Source organism: Bufo gargarizans, chromosome 8 (genome assembly GCF_014858855.1).
Source record: "Bufo gargarizans isolate SCDJY-AF-19 chromosome 8, ASM1485885v1, whole genome shotgun sequence".
NCBI lineage: Eukaryota > Metazoa > Chordata > Amphibia > Anura > Bufonidae > Bufo > Bufo gargarizans.
The window spans coordinates 24,301-42,713 of NC_058087.1; the positions used below are offsets into that span (position 1 = coordinate 24,301).

At 46.2% G+C, this 18,413-nt stretch overlaps 1 protein-coding gene across 1 annotated transcript in view; it reads left to right on the plus strand.

The window, feature by feature from the left end:
- LOC122945610 (SH3 domain-binding protein 1-like) overlaps positions 1-6,210 on the plus strand; it is a gene marked incomplete at its 5' end in the record, with an annotated part of 29,572 nt that extends 23,362 nt beyond the window's left edge. Inside the window, 5 exons of the mRNA XM_044304722.1 lie at positions 862-975; positions 1,064-1,161; positions 2,472-2,595; positions 5,463-5,593; positions 5,713-6,210. Of these exons, the coding sequence (XP_044160657.1) occupies positions 862-975; positions 1,064-1,161; positions 2,472-2,595; positions 5,463-5,593; positions 5,713-5,987 (742 nt within the window). The remainder of the gene's footprint in view (positions 1-861; positions 976-1,063; positions 1,162-2,471; positions 2,596-5,462; positions 5,594-5,712) is intronic.
- Between the last annotated feature and the right edge of the window lie 12,203 nt (positions 6,211-18,413).

Genomic DNA, 18,413 nt, shown 5'->3' on the forward strand with positions numbered 1-18,413 from the left:
CTTGAGCTTCTCACCTAGTTCCCCAAAATCATTTTTAAAGGACCTTCCATCTCCCCCTGACTTTGTCATTGGTGCCTGCCCCACCCAGCAATCTGTCAATCCGATCTGCAACATGCCGAACCCGAGCACCCGGCAGACACACTGTTCAGCATTCACGGTCTTGCGACAGATGACCCTGCCTGTCCTCCTAATAATAGAGTCCTTAAGGTTCCTTAAGTAGATGACGATTTGACAGCCGAAAGCTACTGTATTTCTCTTGAGTCCACCATAAACAGGCATGTACGGCTTGCTCCTTCATGGCAGGATAGTCCAGTGGCCTAAATACACATTATACTGTTGGCTGATCCTGCTAGTCAATTCAGGCCTAGGTTTGCCTAATGTGTATTCCCATCTTTAGAAGGTAGGTATCTGCACAGTGTGCACTGTGGAGTCTCATTAAGATTTGCCACATTTGTGGCTTTGCAATGGCACTTCAAATATTTTATTACTCTGCTGGTCTAGCCACTTTCTGGCAATGGCAGTGTGGTTAGGGGTGCGGAGCCAGTGGCCCCACCATATTTATCATCTTCTACGCTAGTTTTATGGCGTGGAACAGCCCTGAAATCTACACCTGCCAACTCAGTTCCACAGACTGCAGGATGCTGTGACTAATTTAGGACAAAGCATACGCCACCGGGCTATGATGAACTTGGCCCTAAGTGTCTGCGAGGTCTGTAGACATAGAGTCTATGGGGGGGGGGGGGGGCATCATATCCAAAGAAGTTGTATGAGCCCTGACTGACCCATTTCCATGTCATTGACCCAGAGGGTTCCTCCAGTCTATTGGAAGATCACTACATTATTATATTTGGTTAATTCCAGATATTTAATGAAGTTTCTGGTAAAGTTGGCTGAACAGCATGAGGTGAACAAGATGACGCCAAGCAACATTGCCATTGTGCTGGGTCCCAACCTATTGTGGGCTCACACTGAGGGGTAAGAACAATAATTGGATCTGTCTAGAAATCGTATGAGGTCATGAGATGATCACACCTCTTATCATCTACCACTTCCATCTTTGCAGGAGCCCATCCATAGTCGACATGGCTTCTGCTTCTCCTATCCTGGTTGTGAACGTGGTTGAAGGATTGATAAGTTGTACCGATGATGTTTTTCCTGGAGGTAAAATTGATTTAATAATCTTTTGTGAGACTGAAGCAGTAAAAACACATAAATTCGCTTGGTCTCTCATCCACTGTCTCCTGGCATTGGGCCATATGTGCATGTCTACTGCCTGAGGGAAAGGGTGGTTAGTGGTTGTCAAGCACATTGAAATCTAATATGCCTGACCCTTGTCATTGAAGATGCCCATTCTGAAATACATATGAGGGTTGTCAGATTCAGAGAATTATGTAATAAGTACCACCAACTTAAGGTCCTCCTGGCCATCATCTGTTATCTCTGACTACAGCATAAACATGCTCAGGCTGTAAATATTGCTTGCATGGGGGGGGGGGCAAGATGCTGCCAAGTGTGTCTGTCCCCCTCCAGCCCATCTATTCCCTCCAGGATCCTGTGTCCAGACACCTCTGCCCCCTCCAAAGCCCTCTGCCGTGTCAAGATACTGCTGACCCTCCATACCTCTATTACCTCCAGAACACTCTGTCTTCTCCATTCCCTTCTGCCCCCTCCAGACTCCTGTGCTTTCAAGACTCATCTGTTCTCCTCCAGCACTCTGTTCTTTCCAGGATCCGGTGCCTGATCAGACACCTGACTCCTATCTGGACTCCTTTGTCTCCTCCAGACTACTGTCACCCAACAGACACATCTGCCCCCTCTGGATTCCTCTGTCACTTCCAGACACTGCTGTCCTCCTCCATAAATCTCTTTTCTTGCCAGATATCTATATCGCTTCTAGAACGCTCCTTCTTCTGTAGACCCCTTTGTGTTTTCCATACTTTCCTGTTTCCTCCAGACCCCTCGGTCCCTTCAAAATCCTCTGTTGCCTACAGACTCATCTGTCCTCCTTTACATTCCCCTGCCCCCTCCAGAGTCCTCAGTCTCCTCCAAATTCCCCTTTCTTCTAACAGATTTCTGTTGTACTCTAGACTCCCCTGTCCTCCTCCAGACTGGTGTTGTCCCCTAAGACCCCTCTGTATCTTTCAGATTTCGCTGTCTCCTCCAGACTCCTCTGTCTCTATGCTTCTGTGTCCTCCTCCAGATTAATCCGCCCCCTCCAGCATCCTCTCCCTTCTACCAGACTACTCTGTTCTTCTTTAGGCTCTTCTGTCCTCCTCCAGACTGCTTTGTCACTCCATAGTCTTCTGTCCTTTTCTAGACTCCTTTGTTATTTCCAGACTTCTGTCCTCTCTAGCCTCCTCTGTCAGTTACTTCAATCTGTAGTTTCCTGCTCTTATATCAGCATATCCTGATACTGGTGCAGGATGTAGTCAAGAACCGTATATGCTTTCCCACAAGCATTTCATTTTCAGTTGTAGATTTTGGGGTTCCAGAATATGCTGTGAATGCACCAGCATCTCCAGGACTGAGCGAGGTGACACCTAGAACTGAACATGTCCCCACAGCAAGCTCCCCACTTCCAGCTGTATCAGGCAGGTGAGTCCTCAGATGGAAAGGTCTGGCACCATGTTGTTCTAAACCAACCCTTTAAGCTATAGAGAATTCTTATTAGACCGCAAGCCCCTCATATGTCTGTGAATCTTGTATGACCCAGACCTTGGCCTCTCTAGACCAGCTTCTGCATTACCAAAATCCCACTGTGTTCTTACTACTGTGGGATTAGGCAGGAGCTTCAAGGCCATACACACTACAGTTGCAGAGGCACCAAGTGTCACGGCCTATGGTGTATGCTGTGACACTGTTGCCACACTTGCGGTTGCCCGCAGTAATGTGTTGCTGTGAGAGCATGCGGTGGCAGCGTCTCGGCCTTCTGGGTGATTGCCGTGACATGGTTGCCACGCATGCTGTTGCCGGTGGTAACGTATGGTTTTGTATGCACTTCCTTCATAAATGCCTCCGGCAGGTGTAGTCGGGTATAGATTCGGGCATATCCCATGATGACACGCTGGTGCAGTTTAAGTCCATTCTACTTGCCGTGGAGTTTCTGTGTGACTCCGGCCCACAGCAGTTAAAGTTAGCCTCTAAGGCTATGGCCCTCTCTTCAGCTGGAAGGAGGCCACTATGGCTAAAACCTTGGGTGGCAGATAATGCCTCCAAGTATATACTATGCAGCCTTCCTTACAAGCCAGGTAGGCTCTTTGGGGCCGAACTGGACCGCATCATGGAGGGTCTTGCCGATAAGAAAGGTAAATGCCCCCTTCAAACCTCTAGGGGTAGGGGTAGGCAGGGTTCAGATCCTTTCAGGGCCAATCCAGGCCTCAGCGAGGCCGGTGGGTCCCAGAAGAGAGGATCGTATCATTCCTGCCACAGTAAAGATGGAAAGACGGCGCCAAACATCTACCCGGACCTCCGTGCGAACACCAGATGCATGGAAGCTCCAGGCAGCGCTGCGTACTGTGGAAAATATCAAACATCCATGCAGATCACAACGCCAACCGACCTGACATGGAACACCAGACATGACAAACAACTAAATCCCAACATGAACCACACCAAACAACATAACAGGTGAGGAAGGGAAAGGAGACCAGGGAGACAAACGATGTCCAACTAGGAAGCCCTCACACAGGTAAGATAGACATCCAAAAAAGGAGCAGAGCTCCTACACATATGCAGGCAAACAACAAACTGACCTTCAGGCTCACAACAGTATAAAAGAGCCAGAGGGCACACCCAGCTCCACCAAGCTCACATCTTAACCCCGAACACACCAGGATGGGAAGGGATACACAACTTAAAGGGGAAGTGTCAAAACATGCAAAACAACCACATGTTGCCACCAGCAACAAGAATGCACGGCAAAAGTGTCATGGTCCACTACAACAGACCATGACACAGTCGTGACACTCCCACCCCTCAAAGCCCTCCCCAAAAAATAATGGGGAATAAAAAATAAAAATAAAAAAAGTGCAGATTCTGTGTCGGCATATCCCTCAAAACTGCTGCCAGCATGCCAGGACCACCAACTAGGCCCCTGGCAGCCAGCCAACAAGCAGTAAGGAGAAACCATACTGAACACAGCGTCCATCTCAGACACAGTTCACACTCTGGGCAGCTATCAGCAAGCATTCCCAACCAGCACACAACCAGCACACCAAAGGAATGCTGCCAGCAACCAGCCCAAGAGCAAGGAACAACTGAGAACGGAACGAGGGGACACACCAGCACAAGCAATGGCAACACCTGTTACCCAGAACCGCGCTGTTAGCACTAACTCCCCTTTCACCCTCCCTCCGGAGGATAAGCATGTGTGCCAGAAAATGGCAGGCGACACATGCCGAGCCCTCTTTCAAAGGCTCCGACAGAGGAGCCGTAGTGGGACATTCTGTCAAAGAGCATAACTCCAGCACACACCAAGGCTGGAGTACAACTGACTCCTGGCCAAAGGCCACAGGTATAAGAAGCACCTAGTGACCACACCCAATCAGGGGGTTAACCCTTAAAGCACCAGACAAGGGAAGGCTACAACTTAAGGGGAAGTGCACACACCAGCCACCACGTTGCCACCAGCAACAGCATGCATGGCAACCATGTCACCGCGCACACAGCCAAAGCCGAGACACTGCCACTACATGCCATAACAGCAACACATTGCCATCGGCAACCGCAAGCATGGCACAAGTGTCACGGCGCACACAGCAAAGACCGTGACACTCCCACCCCTCAAAGCCCCCCCCCCAACTGAAAAAGGGGGAACAAGGGAGACAAACGATGTCCAACTAGGAAGCCCTCACACAGGTAAGATAGACATCCAAAAAGGAGCAGAGCTCCTACACATATGCAGGCAAACAACAAACTGACCTTCAGGCTCACAACAGTATAAAAGAGCCAGAGGGCACACCCAGCTCCACCAAGCTCACATCTTAACCCCGAACACACCAGGATGGGAAGGGATACACAACAGTATAAAAGAGCCAGAGGCCACACCCAGCTCCACCAAGCTCACATCTTAACCCCGAACACACCAGGATGGGAAGGGATACACAACAGTATAAAAGAGCCAGAGGCCACACCCAGCTCCACCAAGCTCACATCTTAACCCCGAACACACCAGGATGGGAAGGGACACACGACTTAAAGGGGAAGTGTCAAAACATGCAAAACCACCACATGTTGCCACCAGCAATAAGAATGCACGGCAAAAGTGTCATGGTCCACTACACCAGACCATGACACAGCCGTGACACCAAGTACATAGCCTTCTTTACCAGCCAGTGCTGTAAATGATCCCGACTCCTGACCAGTTATTGCCCACCCGTCCCCCATTGCTGTAGTGACCTTACAGTGCTGGATGCCTCCTCTTGTCCTGTTTAAGAAGTGCTATTGACAAAGGTCTATTTCAGAGATGCTGAAGTTCCAAGTGTTCCTCCAGAAGCTACTACCAAAAAGGTTCCTGTGAAGGGATCGCCTCTTATTGAGGTGGGCAGTAATACATTGAATCAACCAGAGCTCAGTCCAACCACAGCTCGTAGAGGTGAGAACAGAATGACATTGTCACAGATCTTGTCATTATCATCTAGTGGCCTGGTCTTCAGCCTCTATACACATTTACTTCTGTTGGGGTCACATATGCTTTTCTTCTTTTGTTTGCAGTGAAACGTCTGGCTCCTCAGCGCCCCAGTGTCCCTCCGCCTATGCAGCCTCGAGGATCTGCCAATAATGAAACCTCTGATGAACTCCAGAGCCCCCGACCCATTCCTAGGAGGAATTTGGGTGGCAGCCTTAAAGTACCTAACATGCCTCCACCTAATCCTCCCCAACTAGCCAAGCATCCTGATGGAAAGTCAGATGGAGGGGATACTGATCCCTCAATGAGAAATGCTCCACAACCTCTGCCCCGGAACCGCATTCAGTCTACAGACAACTAAAGGCGGGGATGTTCTCCTCCTAAAACTTGTATTTTACCCTGGTGGGGCCACAAGGAGTGTAGGGGACTCCTAGTGGAAATACGAGGAACTGAAACATGATAAGGAAAGGAATATCTGATCCAGTGCAGGTTCCCGTACCAGATGTGATTTCTAGAGACTGGTTGGTTTCCTTTCTATAATACATAGGACTGGCTCCTATGGTCAATAAAGAGTTAATTGATCCTAACTGTGTTTTCATCCACACGTTATTGATGCAGAAATATGTAAATGATCAACTTTTCACAATTAACATTGAAAAAGCAACAAAGTAATAAGGCAGACAGAAGAGGCGGATTACGATCTGGTCATAATATACCGTCATAAAGCAGGGTTATAACATACAGTCATATAAAACAGGGTTATAATATACCTTCATATAAAGCAGAGTGACAATATACCGTCATATGATGCAGGGTTATAATATACCTTCATATAAAGCAGGGTTATAATATACCGTCATATGATGCAGGGTTATAATATACCGTCATAAAGCAGGGTTATAATATACCGTCATATAAAGGGGCAGACCATGATGTGGTTATAATATACAGTTATATAAAGAGGTAGACAAGGCTGTGGTTATAATGTACCATCATATAAAGAGGCATTTTTGACTCTATACACCACAATGGATTTGAAGTTAAACAAGATGTGCTTTACCCGCAGACTGTCGGCTTTACTCGCAGACTGTCAGCTTTACCTGCAGACTGTCAGCTTTACCTGCAGACTGTCAGCTTTACCTGCAGACTGTCAGCTTTACCTGCAGACTGTCAGCTTTACCCGCAGACTGTCGGCTTTACCTGCAGACTGTCGGCTTTACTCGCAGACTGTCGGCTTTACCTGCAGACTGTCGGCTTTACTCGCAGACTGTCGGCTTTACCTGCAGACTGTCAGCTTTACCTGCAGACTGTCAGCTTTACCCGCAGGCTGTCGGCTTTACCCGCAGACTGTCGGCTTTACCCGCAGACTGTCGGCTTTACCCGCAGACTGTCGGCTTTACCCGCAGACTGTCGGCTTTACCCGCAGACTGTCGGCTTTACCCGCAGACTGTCGGCTTTACCTCTCAGACTGTCAGCTTTACCTGCAGACTGTCAGCTTTACCTGCAGACTGGCAGCTTTACCTGCAGACTGTCAGCTTTACCCGCAGACTGTCAGCTTTACCTGCAGACCGTCAGCTTTACCTGCAGACTGTCAGCTTTACCCGCAGACTGTCAGCTCTACCTGCAGACTGTCAGCTGTAATCTGAGGGATTTACATCCAGATCAGGTGACCGGTGCAGGAATTACAGCAGTTGCATCTGTGCCTCCCACTTGTTAAGGGACCAAAAGTAATGGGACAGAATAATAATCATAAATCAAACTGTCACTTTTTAATACTTGGTTGCAAATCCTTTGCAGTGAATTACAGCCTGAAGTCTGGAACGCATAGACATCCCCAGACGCTGGTCTCATCCCTGGTGACGCTCTGCCCGGCCTCTACTGCACCTGTCTTCAGCTCCTACTTGTTCTTGGGGCATTTTCCCTTCAGTTTTATCTTCAGCAAGTGAAATGCTCAATCGGGTTCAGTAAATGAGCGACTGGCACTCGCTATGTGGGTCACAGCAACAGTATTTATTTACCATAAAATAGCATGAATTATCTCACATAATATTAAAACATCACAAAAAATTGTCACATAAAATATCCCCCTAAAAATTATAAAATATATAATATATAAGACCAGCAATCCACTGGTGTATAAGCCCTGTATGTCATAGGCCGTATGACATACAGGGCTTATACACCAGTGGATTGCTGATCATATATTTTATAATTTTTAGGGGGATATTTTATGTGACAATTTTTTGTGATGTTTTAATATTATGTGAGATAATTCATGCTATTTTATGGTAAATAAATACTGTTGCTGTGACCCACATAGCGAGTGCCAGTCGCTCATTTACTTATTTTTTTACCCTATTCTGACTGATTGGGTGATCAGTCTCAGACTAGAGCACCTTTACCACACGGAGAAAGGTGGTGAGCTATCCACAACTATTGATTTCTAAACTTTTCTCAATCGGATTCAGGTCCGGGGATTGACTCGGCCATTGCAGAACATTGCACTTCTTTCTCTTAAAAAAACTCTTTGGTTCCTTTTGCAGGATGCTTTGGGTCATTGTCCATCTGCACTGTGAAGCCCCGTCCAATGAGTTCTGAAGCATTGGGCTGAATATGAGCAGATAATATTGCCCGAAACCCTTCAGAATCCATCCTGCAGCTTCTGTCAGCAGTCACATCATCAATAAATACAAGAGAAGCAGTTCCATTGGCCGCCATACATGCCCACGCCATGACACTACCACCACCATGCTTCACTGATGAGGTGGTATGCTTAGGACCATGAGCAGCTCCTTTCCTTCTCCATACTCTTCTCTTCCCATCACTCTGGTACAAATTGATCTTGGTCTCATCTGTCCATAGGATGTTGTCCCAGAACTGTGAAGGCTCTTTTAGATGTCGTTTGGCAAACTCTAATCTGGCCTTCCTGTTTTTGAGGCTCACCAATGGTTTCCATCTTGTGGTGAACCCTCTGTATTCACTCTGGTGAAGTCTTCTCCTGGTGGTTGACTTTGACACACATACACCTACCTCCTGGAGAGGGTTCTTGATCTGGCCAACTGAATTAATTCTTCGGTCATCCATCAAAGTTGTTTTTCATGGTCTTCCGGGTCTTTTGGTGTTGCTGAGATCACCGGTGCATTCCTTCTTTTTAAGAATGTTCCAAACAGTTGTTTTGGCCAGGCCTAATGTTTTTGCTATCTCTCTGATGGGTTTGTTGTGTTTTTCAGCCTAATAATGGCTTCGCTGATGGTGACCGCTCTTTGGATCTCATCTTGAGATTTGACAGCAACAGATTCCAAATGTAAATAGCAAATAGCAGACTGGAAATGACCTCTGGACCTTTTATCTGCTCATTGTAATTGGGATAATGAGGGAATAACACACACCTGGCCATGGGACAGCCGAGAAGACAAGTGTCCCATTACTTTTGGTCCCTTAATAAGTGGGAGGCACATATGTAAACTGCTGTAATTCCTGCACCATTCACCTGATTTGGATGTAAATACCCTCAAATTAAAGCTGACAGTCTGCGGGTAAAGCTGACAGTCTGCAGGTACAGCTGACAGTCTGCGGGTAAAGCCGACAGTCTGCGGGTAAAGCCGACAGTCTGCAGGTAAAGCCGACAGTCTGCAGGTACAGCTGACAGTCTGCAGGTAAAGCTGACAGTCTGCAGGTACAGCTGACAGTCTGCAGGTAAAGCACATCTTGTTTGTTTTATTTCAAATCCACTGTGGTGGTGTATAGAGTCAAAAATGTTAGAAGTGTGTCCATGTCCCAATATTTATGGACCTGACTGTATAGAGGCAGACCAGGCTGTGGTTATAATACACTGCCTGTCCAAAAAAAAAGTTGTGGATTTAACTAAGCAAATAGTTCTGAGCCTCCTATTGGATAATCACTGCATGGGCGATTATCTTTCAGCTGGCACCAAGTTATTTAACCCCAACTGGTGAATGAGTTGCTTCTCATTTCTTAAACAACCATGTCGAAAGACACATCTCGTGGTCGTGGAAAAGATGTTAGTCTGTTTGAGAAGGGTCAAATCATTGGCATGCATCAAGCAGAGAAAACATCTAGGGAGATTGCAGAAACTACTAAAATCGGGTTAAGAACTGTCCAACACATTATTAAAAACTGGAAGCATAGTGGGGACCCATCGTATTCGAAGAAATGTGTCGGGGGAAAAAATCCTGAATGATCGGGATTGGCGATTACTTAAACGTTTGGTGAACTCAAATCGAAGAAAAACAACTGTAGAACTCAGGGCTATGTTTAACAGTGAAAGTAAGAGCTTTTCCACACGCACAATGCGAAGGGAACTCAATGGATTGGGACTGAACAGCTGTGTAGCCGTAAGAAAACCACTAATCAGTGAGGCAAACCAGAAAAAAAGGCTTCAATTTGCTCGGGAGCATAAAGATTGGACTCTGGAGCAATGGAAGAAGGTGATGTGGTCTGATGAGTCCAGCTTTACCCTGTTCCAGAGTGATGGGGGTATCAGGGTAAGAAGAGAGGCAGATGAAGTGATGCCCCCATCATACCTAGTGCCGCCTGTGGGGGGCAGATGCTATGATCTGGGGTCCTGCAGTTGGTCAGGTCTAGGTTCAGCAACAGTATGTGCTTCAAGAAGGAGGTCAGCGACCACCTGAACATACTGAATGACCAGGTTATTCCAGCAATGGATTTGTTCTTCCCTGATGGCACAGGCATATTCCAAGATGGCAATGCCAGGATTCATTGGGCTCCAATTGTGAAAGAGTGGTTCAGAGAGCAGGAGACATCATTGTCACACATGGATTGGCCACCACATAGTCCAGACCTTAACCTCATTGAGAATCTTTGGGATGTGCTGGAGAAGGCTTTGCACAGCGGTCAGACTCATCAATGCAAGATCTTGGTGAAAAATGAATGCAACACTGGATGGAAATAAATCTTGTGACATTGCAGAAGCTTATCGAAACAATGCCACAACGAATGCGTGCCGGAATCAAAGCTAAATACGGTCCAACAAAATATTTTTGGACGGGCAGTAGTGTATACAGTCATATAAAGAGGCTTACCAGGCTGTGGTTATAATATACAGTCATATATAGAGGCAGACCAGGCTGCGGTTATAATATACAGTCATATATAGAGGCAGACCAGGCTGTGATTATATACAGTCACATAAAGCATGGTTATAATATACCATCATATAAAGCAGTGTTATTATATACTATCATATAAAGAGGCTTTACCAGGCTGTGGTTATAATATACAGTCATATATAGAGGCAGACCAGGCTGCGGTTATAATATACAGTCATCTAAAAAAGCAGACCAGGCTGTGATTATATACAGTCACATAAAGCAGGGTTATAATATACCATCATATAAAGCAGAGTTATTATATACTATCATATAAAGAGGCAGAGCAGGCTGTGGTTATAATATACAGTCATATAAAGAGGCAGAGCAGGCTGTGGTTATAATATACAGTCATATAAAGAGGCAGAGCAGGCTGTGGTTATAATATACACCTGGTGCTGGTCCCACGGACATGGTAGAAAATGAGCCCTGGCATGACACTTGGTGCTTGCTCTATATGTCTCCACAATATACAGTACAGACCAAAAGTTTGGACGCACCTTCTCATTCAAAGAGTTTTCTTTATTTTCATGACTATGAAAATTGTATATTTACACTGAAGGCATCAAAACTATGAATTATCACATGTGGAATTATATACATAACAAAAAAGTGTGAAACAACGGAAAATATGTCATATTCTAGGTTCTTTAAAGTAGCCAACTTTTGCTTTGATTACTGCTTTGCACACTCTTGGCATTCTCTTGATGAGCTTCCAGAGGTAGTCACCTGAAATGGTCTTCACTTCACAGGTGTGCCCTGTCAGGTTTAATAAGTGGGATTTATTGCCTTATAAATGGGGTTGGGACCATCAGTTGTGTTGTGGAGAAGTCAGGTGGATGCACAGCTGATAGTCCTACTGAATAGACCGTTAGAATTTGTATTATGGCAAGAAAAAAGCAGCTAAGTAAAGAAAAACGAGTGGCCATCATTACTTTAAGAAATGAAGGTCAGTCAGTCAGCCGAAAAATTGGGAAAACTTTGAAAGTAAGGGCTATTTGACCATTAAGGAGAGTGATGGGGTGCTGCACCAGATGACCTGGCCTCCACAGTCACCGGACCTGAACCCAATCGAGATGGTTTGGGGTGAGCTGGACCGCAGAGTGAAGGCAAAAGGGCCAACAAGTGCTAAGCATCTCTGGGAACTCCTTCAAGACTGTTGGAAGACCATTACAGGTGACTACCTCTTGAAGCTCATCAAGAGAATGCCAAGAGTGTGCAAAGCAGTAATCAAAGCAAAAGGCGGCTACTTTGAAGAACCTAGAATATGACACATTTTCAGTTGTTTCACACTTGTTTGTTATGTATATAATTCCACATGTGATAATTCATAGTTTTGATGTCTTCATAGTCATGAAAATAAAGAAAACTCTTTGAATGAGAAGGTGTGTCCAAACTTTTGGTCTGTACTGTACATGATGGCTACAGATGAGCAAAGTTTAAAAAAAAATTAATTTGGACGTTTTGCTGAATTTTTCCAAAAACTTCAATCGGATCAGAATTTATTAGTGGCGAAGTGCGTTAAAAATGTGCTTTTTCCTGGCTGCTGAGAGCCTGTATATCTGTGTAGAACACTATGCATTGCAGAAACATGCATAGGGAGTCTGCTGTGGTACTGAAACAGTACTGTGAGTCAGTATGACATGCAGATGACAGGTGTCGCTCTTAGAATCACTTCACTTATTTGGGCAGTTACGGGGCAAAAACTGACCAAATAACTCAAGTGTGAACTCAGCCTTATAGGTTAATGTTAGCGTCAGGTATGAAGAACCGTGCAGCAGCCCAAGATCCTACTATAGCGTGAAAGAGCGCACTCCTTTTACACCGTCGTCAGGTGATTCCACATAGATGTCTATAGAACCTGCTGATACAAGTTGAGCCCGCGGACATAGTGGAGAGGGTGTCAGCAGTAAGTTTCTGTTGACGTCACTAATTATTTTGCCCTTCTCATCCGTCATAAGTAGGGATGAGCAAATCGATATGTTTCATAGTAGGGATGTTTCATATTATGTCGTGAAGTCTCGCGAGACTTTGGGTAATAACTTCAGATATTAATTTCTACTATTAAAAACCTTTTACCAAACTCTGTTTCGGTTCCAAGTGGTACCTTGAAGTTATTACCCGAAATTTTGCGAGACTTTGTGAAGTAATAACTTCGGCTCATAGGAGCCAGTACATTCTAATACTAGTATTCTAACTAAGTTTTATGCAAATTGACTTTGAATGTTTCATCTAAAGTCGATTCGCTGATCCTTAGTCATAAGAAAAAAGGATCCTGTCTTTTAAGCATCCACCTTCACATGGTCAGTGTTTGGTCAGTAATCCATCAGTGTTGCTAAGGCCAGACAAAAAACAGGAGTGGATCCAAAACAGAGATGGCATGTGAATGGAGTATTTGCATGTCTTCTTTGTTTTGTACCCACGCCTGCTTTTGGCTTGCAAATCATGAGTAAATACTTGTCACGGATGATGCTGAACATAGCTGGAAGTTATAAATAAACGTCTGACTGGCTTGATCCCAAACTAAGGAGCATATAGGTGACCCCTATAAAACCCTAAGAGCTCACTCTGACTGCTAAGCACATACAAGGGTCTTAAAAGGTAGACGATTGTATGCCCCCGTACCCAAGACTGTTTGACACCTGAAAACCCTATAATAGTGAGGGGACACAACCACCGGCTCCCTACACTTCATGCCGAGGGAATCAGGGTCACCTAGAATCAGGCCAGTAAGGAAACACAATCCATGAAAGGACTTATCTAAACAAGCAGCAGAAGTCTCCAGCAGTGAACACTTCAATCCAGGAAGTAGTATAAACCGCAAAGTGAGGCAGTATGGGATGGAATATAAAGGAAAGAGGATTAGTCTAAATTGGTGACACCTGGGAGAAGGAAATGAGATGAGAAAGTGAAACCAAAACAAAGAACATCATGCAATAGGTAGAGAAGGATGTCTGTCAAACCTTCTCACAGAAGTGGCGGTGACAATACTGCTACAAAATAGGGACTGTGTGATACAGGCCTTACGGCTGCTCCAAACATAGGATCTGTTGTGGCTCATTCACAGAGTAGGAAGGGTGGCGACAGCAAAAGGAGTCAACATAGTGGCCCCATCACATAGTGGTGAGAGTGGCAACAGCATGAGGAGACAACATAGTGGCCCCCGTCACATAGCGGTGAGGGGGCAACAGCATGAGGAGACAACATAGTGGCCCCGTCACAGAGTGGTGAGGGTGAAAACCGCATGACAAGTGTAAACATAGTGGCCCAGTCAAAGAGTGGGGAGGGTGGCAAAAGCATGAGGAGTCAACATAGTGGTTCCGTCACATATTGGTGGCATAGAAACAGCATGAGGAGTCAACATAGTGGCCCAGTCATACCGTGGTGTGGGTGGCAACAGCATGAGGAGTCAATGTAGTGTCCGCATCACAGAGTGGTGAGGATAGCAACCGCATGAGGAGTCAACATAGTGGCCCCTCACAAAGTGGGGAGAGTGGCAACAGCTTGAGTAGTCAACACTGTGCCCTAGTCACAGAGTGGTAATGTGGCAACAGCATGAAGAGTCAACATAGTGGCTCAGTCACAGAGTTGTGTGGGTGGCAACAGCATGAGGAGTCATCATAGTGGCCCCGTCACAGAGTGGGGGAGGGTGGCAACAGCATGAGGAGTCAATATGATGGCCCCCTCACAGAGTGGTGAGGGTGGAAACCACATTAAAAGGCAACACAGTGGCCCCTTATAGAGTGGGGAGGGTGGCAACAGCATGAGTAGTCAACACTGTGGCCCAGTCACAGAGTGGTGAGGTGACAAAAGCATGAGGAGTCACTGTGGCCCAGTCACAGAGTGGTGAGGGTGGCAACTCCATAAGGAGACATCATAGTGGCCCTGTCACAGAGTGGGTGGCAACAGTATGAGCAGTCAACATAATGACCCCATCACAGAGTGGTGAGGGTGGGAACAGCATAAGGAGTCAACACTAGAGATGGCCTTGCGGTTCGCCCTGCGGTCGTTTTGCTGCAAACTTTGCTCGTTCACGATTTGCCAAACATGCGAAGATATGGCGATGTTCGCATGCGCCATATTCTTTTGCATTGCGCCGAACTTTGACCCATGACACATCCATCAGTTGGGACAGGACATCCAATTGAGACAGAACCCGATCTGGCAGCCATTTTACATTCTGTGTTTTGCCAGTGTAGGGAGAGGTTGCTTTGTGGAACATGAACAGACTATTAGGGACACCAAACGCTAGCTAATAGGGCCACAAAAGTCCTTTTAAGAACTGGTATAGGTGTGCTATCGATAGGTGTGATATACTGAGGGGTGGGATATACTTATAATATACTTTCTAACATAGAAAGTATATTATAGTGCATTTGTATTGTGCAGCAGTTGTGTGCGGTTCTGCTGCGATACCGCAGCTATATAGAGGGACAAACGCTATTGGAATAACTAATTGCAACTGGTGCGATATACCTGTTGCCCCAAAAAAACTAATTGAGTGGTTGTGATATACCTATAACATAGAAAGTATTTTATAGTGTATTTGTATTGTTCAGCAGTTGTGTGCAGTTCTGCTGCGATACCGCAGGTATATGGAGGGACAAGCATTTTTGGAACAACTATTTGCAACAGGTGTGATATACCTGTTGCCCCCCAAAAAACTGATTGAGGGCTGCGATATACCTGCTTCCACCAAATATTGATTCAGGTGTTCTGTGACGGATACCACACCTTGTGCCCGCTTGACATCCCCTACGTCAAGCTCATGAGACGCGGGCGCAGTATGGTCACTGGTTACCAAAGCGTGACATTAGGCCCTCCAGAGAAGCAGGTAAGGTCAGCTTGGTACAGTTTACAAAGACACCCGTCCACGTGGGCACAGAGAGGCAACAAGCTGAGAGAGCTTTTTTACTGCTGCCGTGAAACAGCGACTTCTCAGCCCGGGTATACTGCCACCAGCTTCTAGTTTGATATACCGTAAGCCTGATCCGCTAACGGGATTATATAGGGTGAGAAACCAACCCGCGGTAGCTTATAACTAGGCCGAAACATGGATGTGGGGATTCGTGATCGAGATGCAAGACAGTACTGTTATGGAATATAATGGACACTTGCTTGTCACTTACAAAATAGTTTGTCCGAGAGACAACCCCCAGTATGCATTCTATGATTGAAACTATTTGCAGCAAAGACTTGAAACTGTCAGGAATTCCTCTATCATACATATGCCTTAAACTTATTTCCTGTTTACATTCCTTCTTGCTAAAAGACCAACCATGTGAGCCCACTCCTCCCACTAATATGGAGGGTATATAATGTGAAGCCCCCAACTAATAAATTAGAGTTATGCTTTGACTTTATCTAGTGTCGGTGTTATTTCTCTTACCGTGCATGCATGTATCTATGTAATTTGGAGCAGTGTATCAACCTACCTGACCATTGATCAGAACCAGAACATTTTGGTGCCCAACGTGGGGCTCGAAGGTTGGACCCCCCTGTTCCCGTACCCTCGGAGATCAGACATAGGAGGGGCGCACCAACGAACACCGGGATCGCTACCCGTGATATGAGGTAAGAAAACCTGGTGTAGCCTCTTGTTATCTGTCTGAGGAAGGAGTGCAGCAGCAGTTGGGGAGCCTTTGAGGGCACGCAGATAAGAACCCCACAGTAATTGATGAGATTTTGATACACTGTTTTATGTGTTGTGTTGTTCTGATGTCGTTATGACCTTGAGCACCTATGTATAAACCACAGAGTTACAAGGAAGCCTACCTCATTAGCCTACATCACGGTACAGCCAGAGGCATCTGTCTGGATAGTAGAAGGGGAGGAGGCAGTCAGAACCAGTCCAAAGGTGTACTTAGTGTCTGACTCAAAGACGAACTCAGGTAGTTCAGGAACACAGGGTGCAAGCACAGGTTACGGACGAGATGGCTCCAGGAGCTATTACATTATGGGAAATGTTGAAAGTGTCCCGAAGGGATGCTGCTCACCGGAGCAGTACATGGCGGATAAGAGAGGGAAACGCTTCATAAAGTGTTTACCCAGGTTGGAGAAACATTATGAGATGTGTAAAGGTGGCCCTCTGTGTTGATACCTGGAGAGCATTGTTAAATGAAAAAAAGGCAAGCTTGCTGATGAAAAGATAGTAAATGCAGTGGAGGTGTGGCTTGACTGCAGCAAAGAATTTGAACGGACAGGGGGAGAACAGAAATATAATGAAAAGACAGGAAGATATTACTGTATGCCCGGGCAGCAGCCACCTTATAATTATGGTGTCATCAAGAAGAGGGTGGTGGACCTGTGCCGTATGTGGGCAACAGAATCCTCCCTCCAGTGTTACGTGCCTCGTATGTGGTTCTTCATGCCCATATAGCCACATTCCTGTAGCTCCCGACACCTCCTACCCACAGCTCTTCATGAGACACCGTCATATTCCCAGGCGACGCCCACGGCTGGACTGTTAACCCCCGGTAACCCAGATCCCTCTGTCCTACCTGTAAGCCCACAAGTGCAAGCACTCTATCCCATGATAAATCCTGATAGCACATTCAGTCTGCCACAGCAGGTTGTTCAAGTGATGGTCAGGAAGAAGGAGGCGGAGAATGGTGGGGATGAGAACCTAGCAGAACCCGCCCCCCTCCCCCCGTGCATACAACTTTCCCCTCTCCTGCAGATATTAGCACTCCAAAACAGCGGTCAGACTTGACCGAGGCGGAGCGGCGGATACAGTATGAGTTACATGAGATAAAAGAACAGATGAAGAATGTGGCAGGAGAACAGTCAGAATTTTTTAGATATGCAAATGAGACCATTTTATCCAAATAGATATGTGTGATTCACACCAAATAAGCTGTATTCAATTGTCAGTCATTTGCCGGACCCCAAGACCCACCCTATGCCGTTTTACTGTAAATTAGATCAATTATAAAAGACATATGGGTGTACGTGGTCAGATCTACAAAGTATAGTACAGTGAGAGACAGGGGGGCATAGCTGGAAGGGGGGAGTGACGTCATGACATTGGCATGTGTGATAAGCGAGAACACTGTCTGCAAGGCCAAAGAGAGAATTAAAAGAAGATTGTCGCATTCACACATGCAGGCAAGCAATACATTTGGACTGTGATGCCTCAGGGAGCACAAAATAGCCCTTCATGGTTTAGCAAAGCTATGTCCTCCGTGCTCCAACCATGGCAGGCAGACAACCCGGAGGTCTAACTCCTACAATACGTAGTTCTTAGCCTAACTCATGGTGGATGCAACAGACGGCTGGGCTACTACTCCAAGCGCCTTAACTCTGTAGCCAGAGCTGCCCCTTCCTGTGTCAGAGCTATCCATGCTGCCAGCTCTCTTCTGGACGTCACATCTAACGTTGTGCTTGGGCACCCGCTCACTATTTTGACATCTCTGCCATCCTCCAGCAGACACAAACCAAACACCTCACTGCACAACGCCACCTCCGGCTGCAGTGTAGTCTACTCCTGCCAGATAATGTCACCATTCAGAAATGTCACATCCTTAACCCTGCTGCACTCCTTCCTCTTTCAAAGGGGAGTATACTAGAGATTCAGGAGATGCTTCTGAAGATTTTTTTGATCTGCATGCTGAAGAAGATCTTCAGGAAGAAGAACTATGGACCTCAATTGACAATGA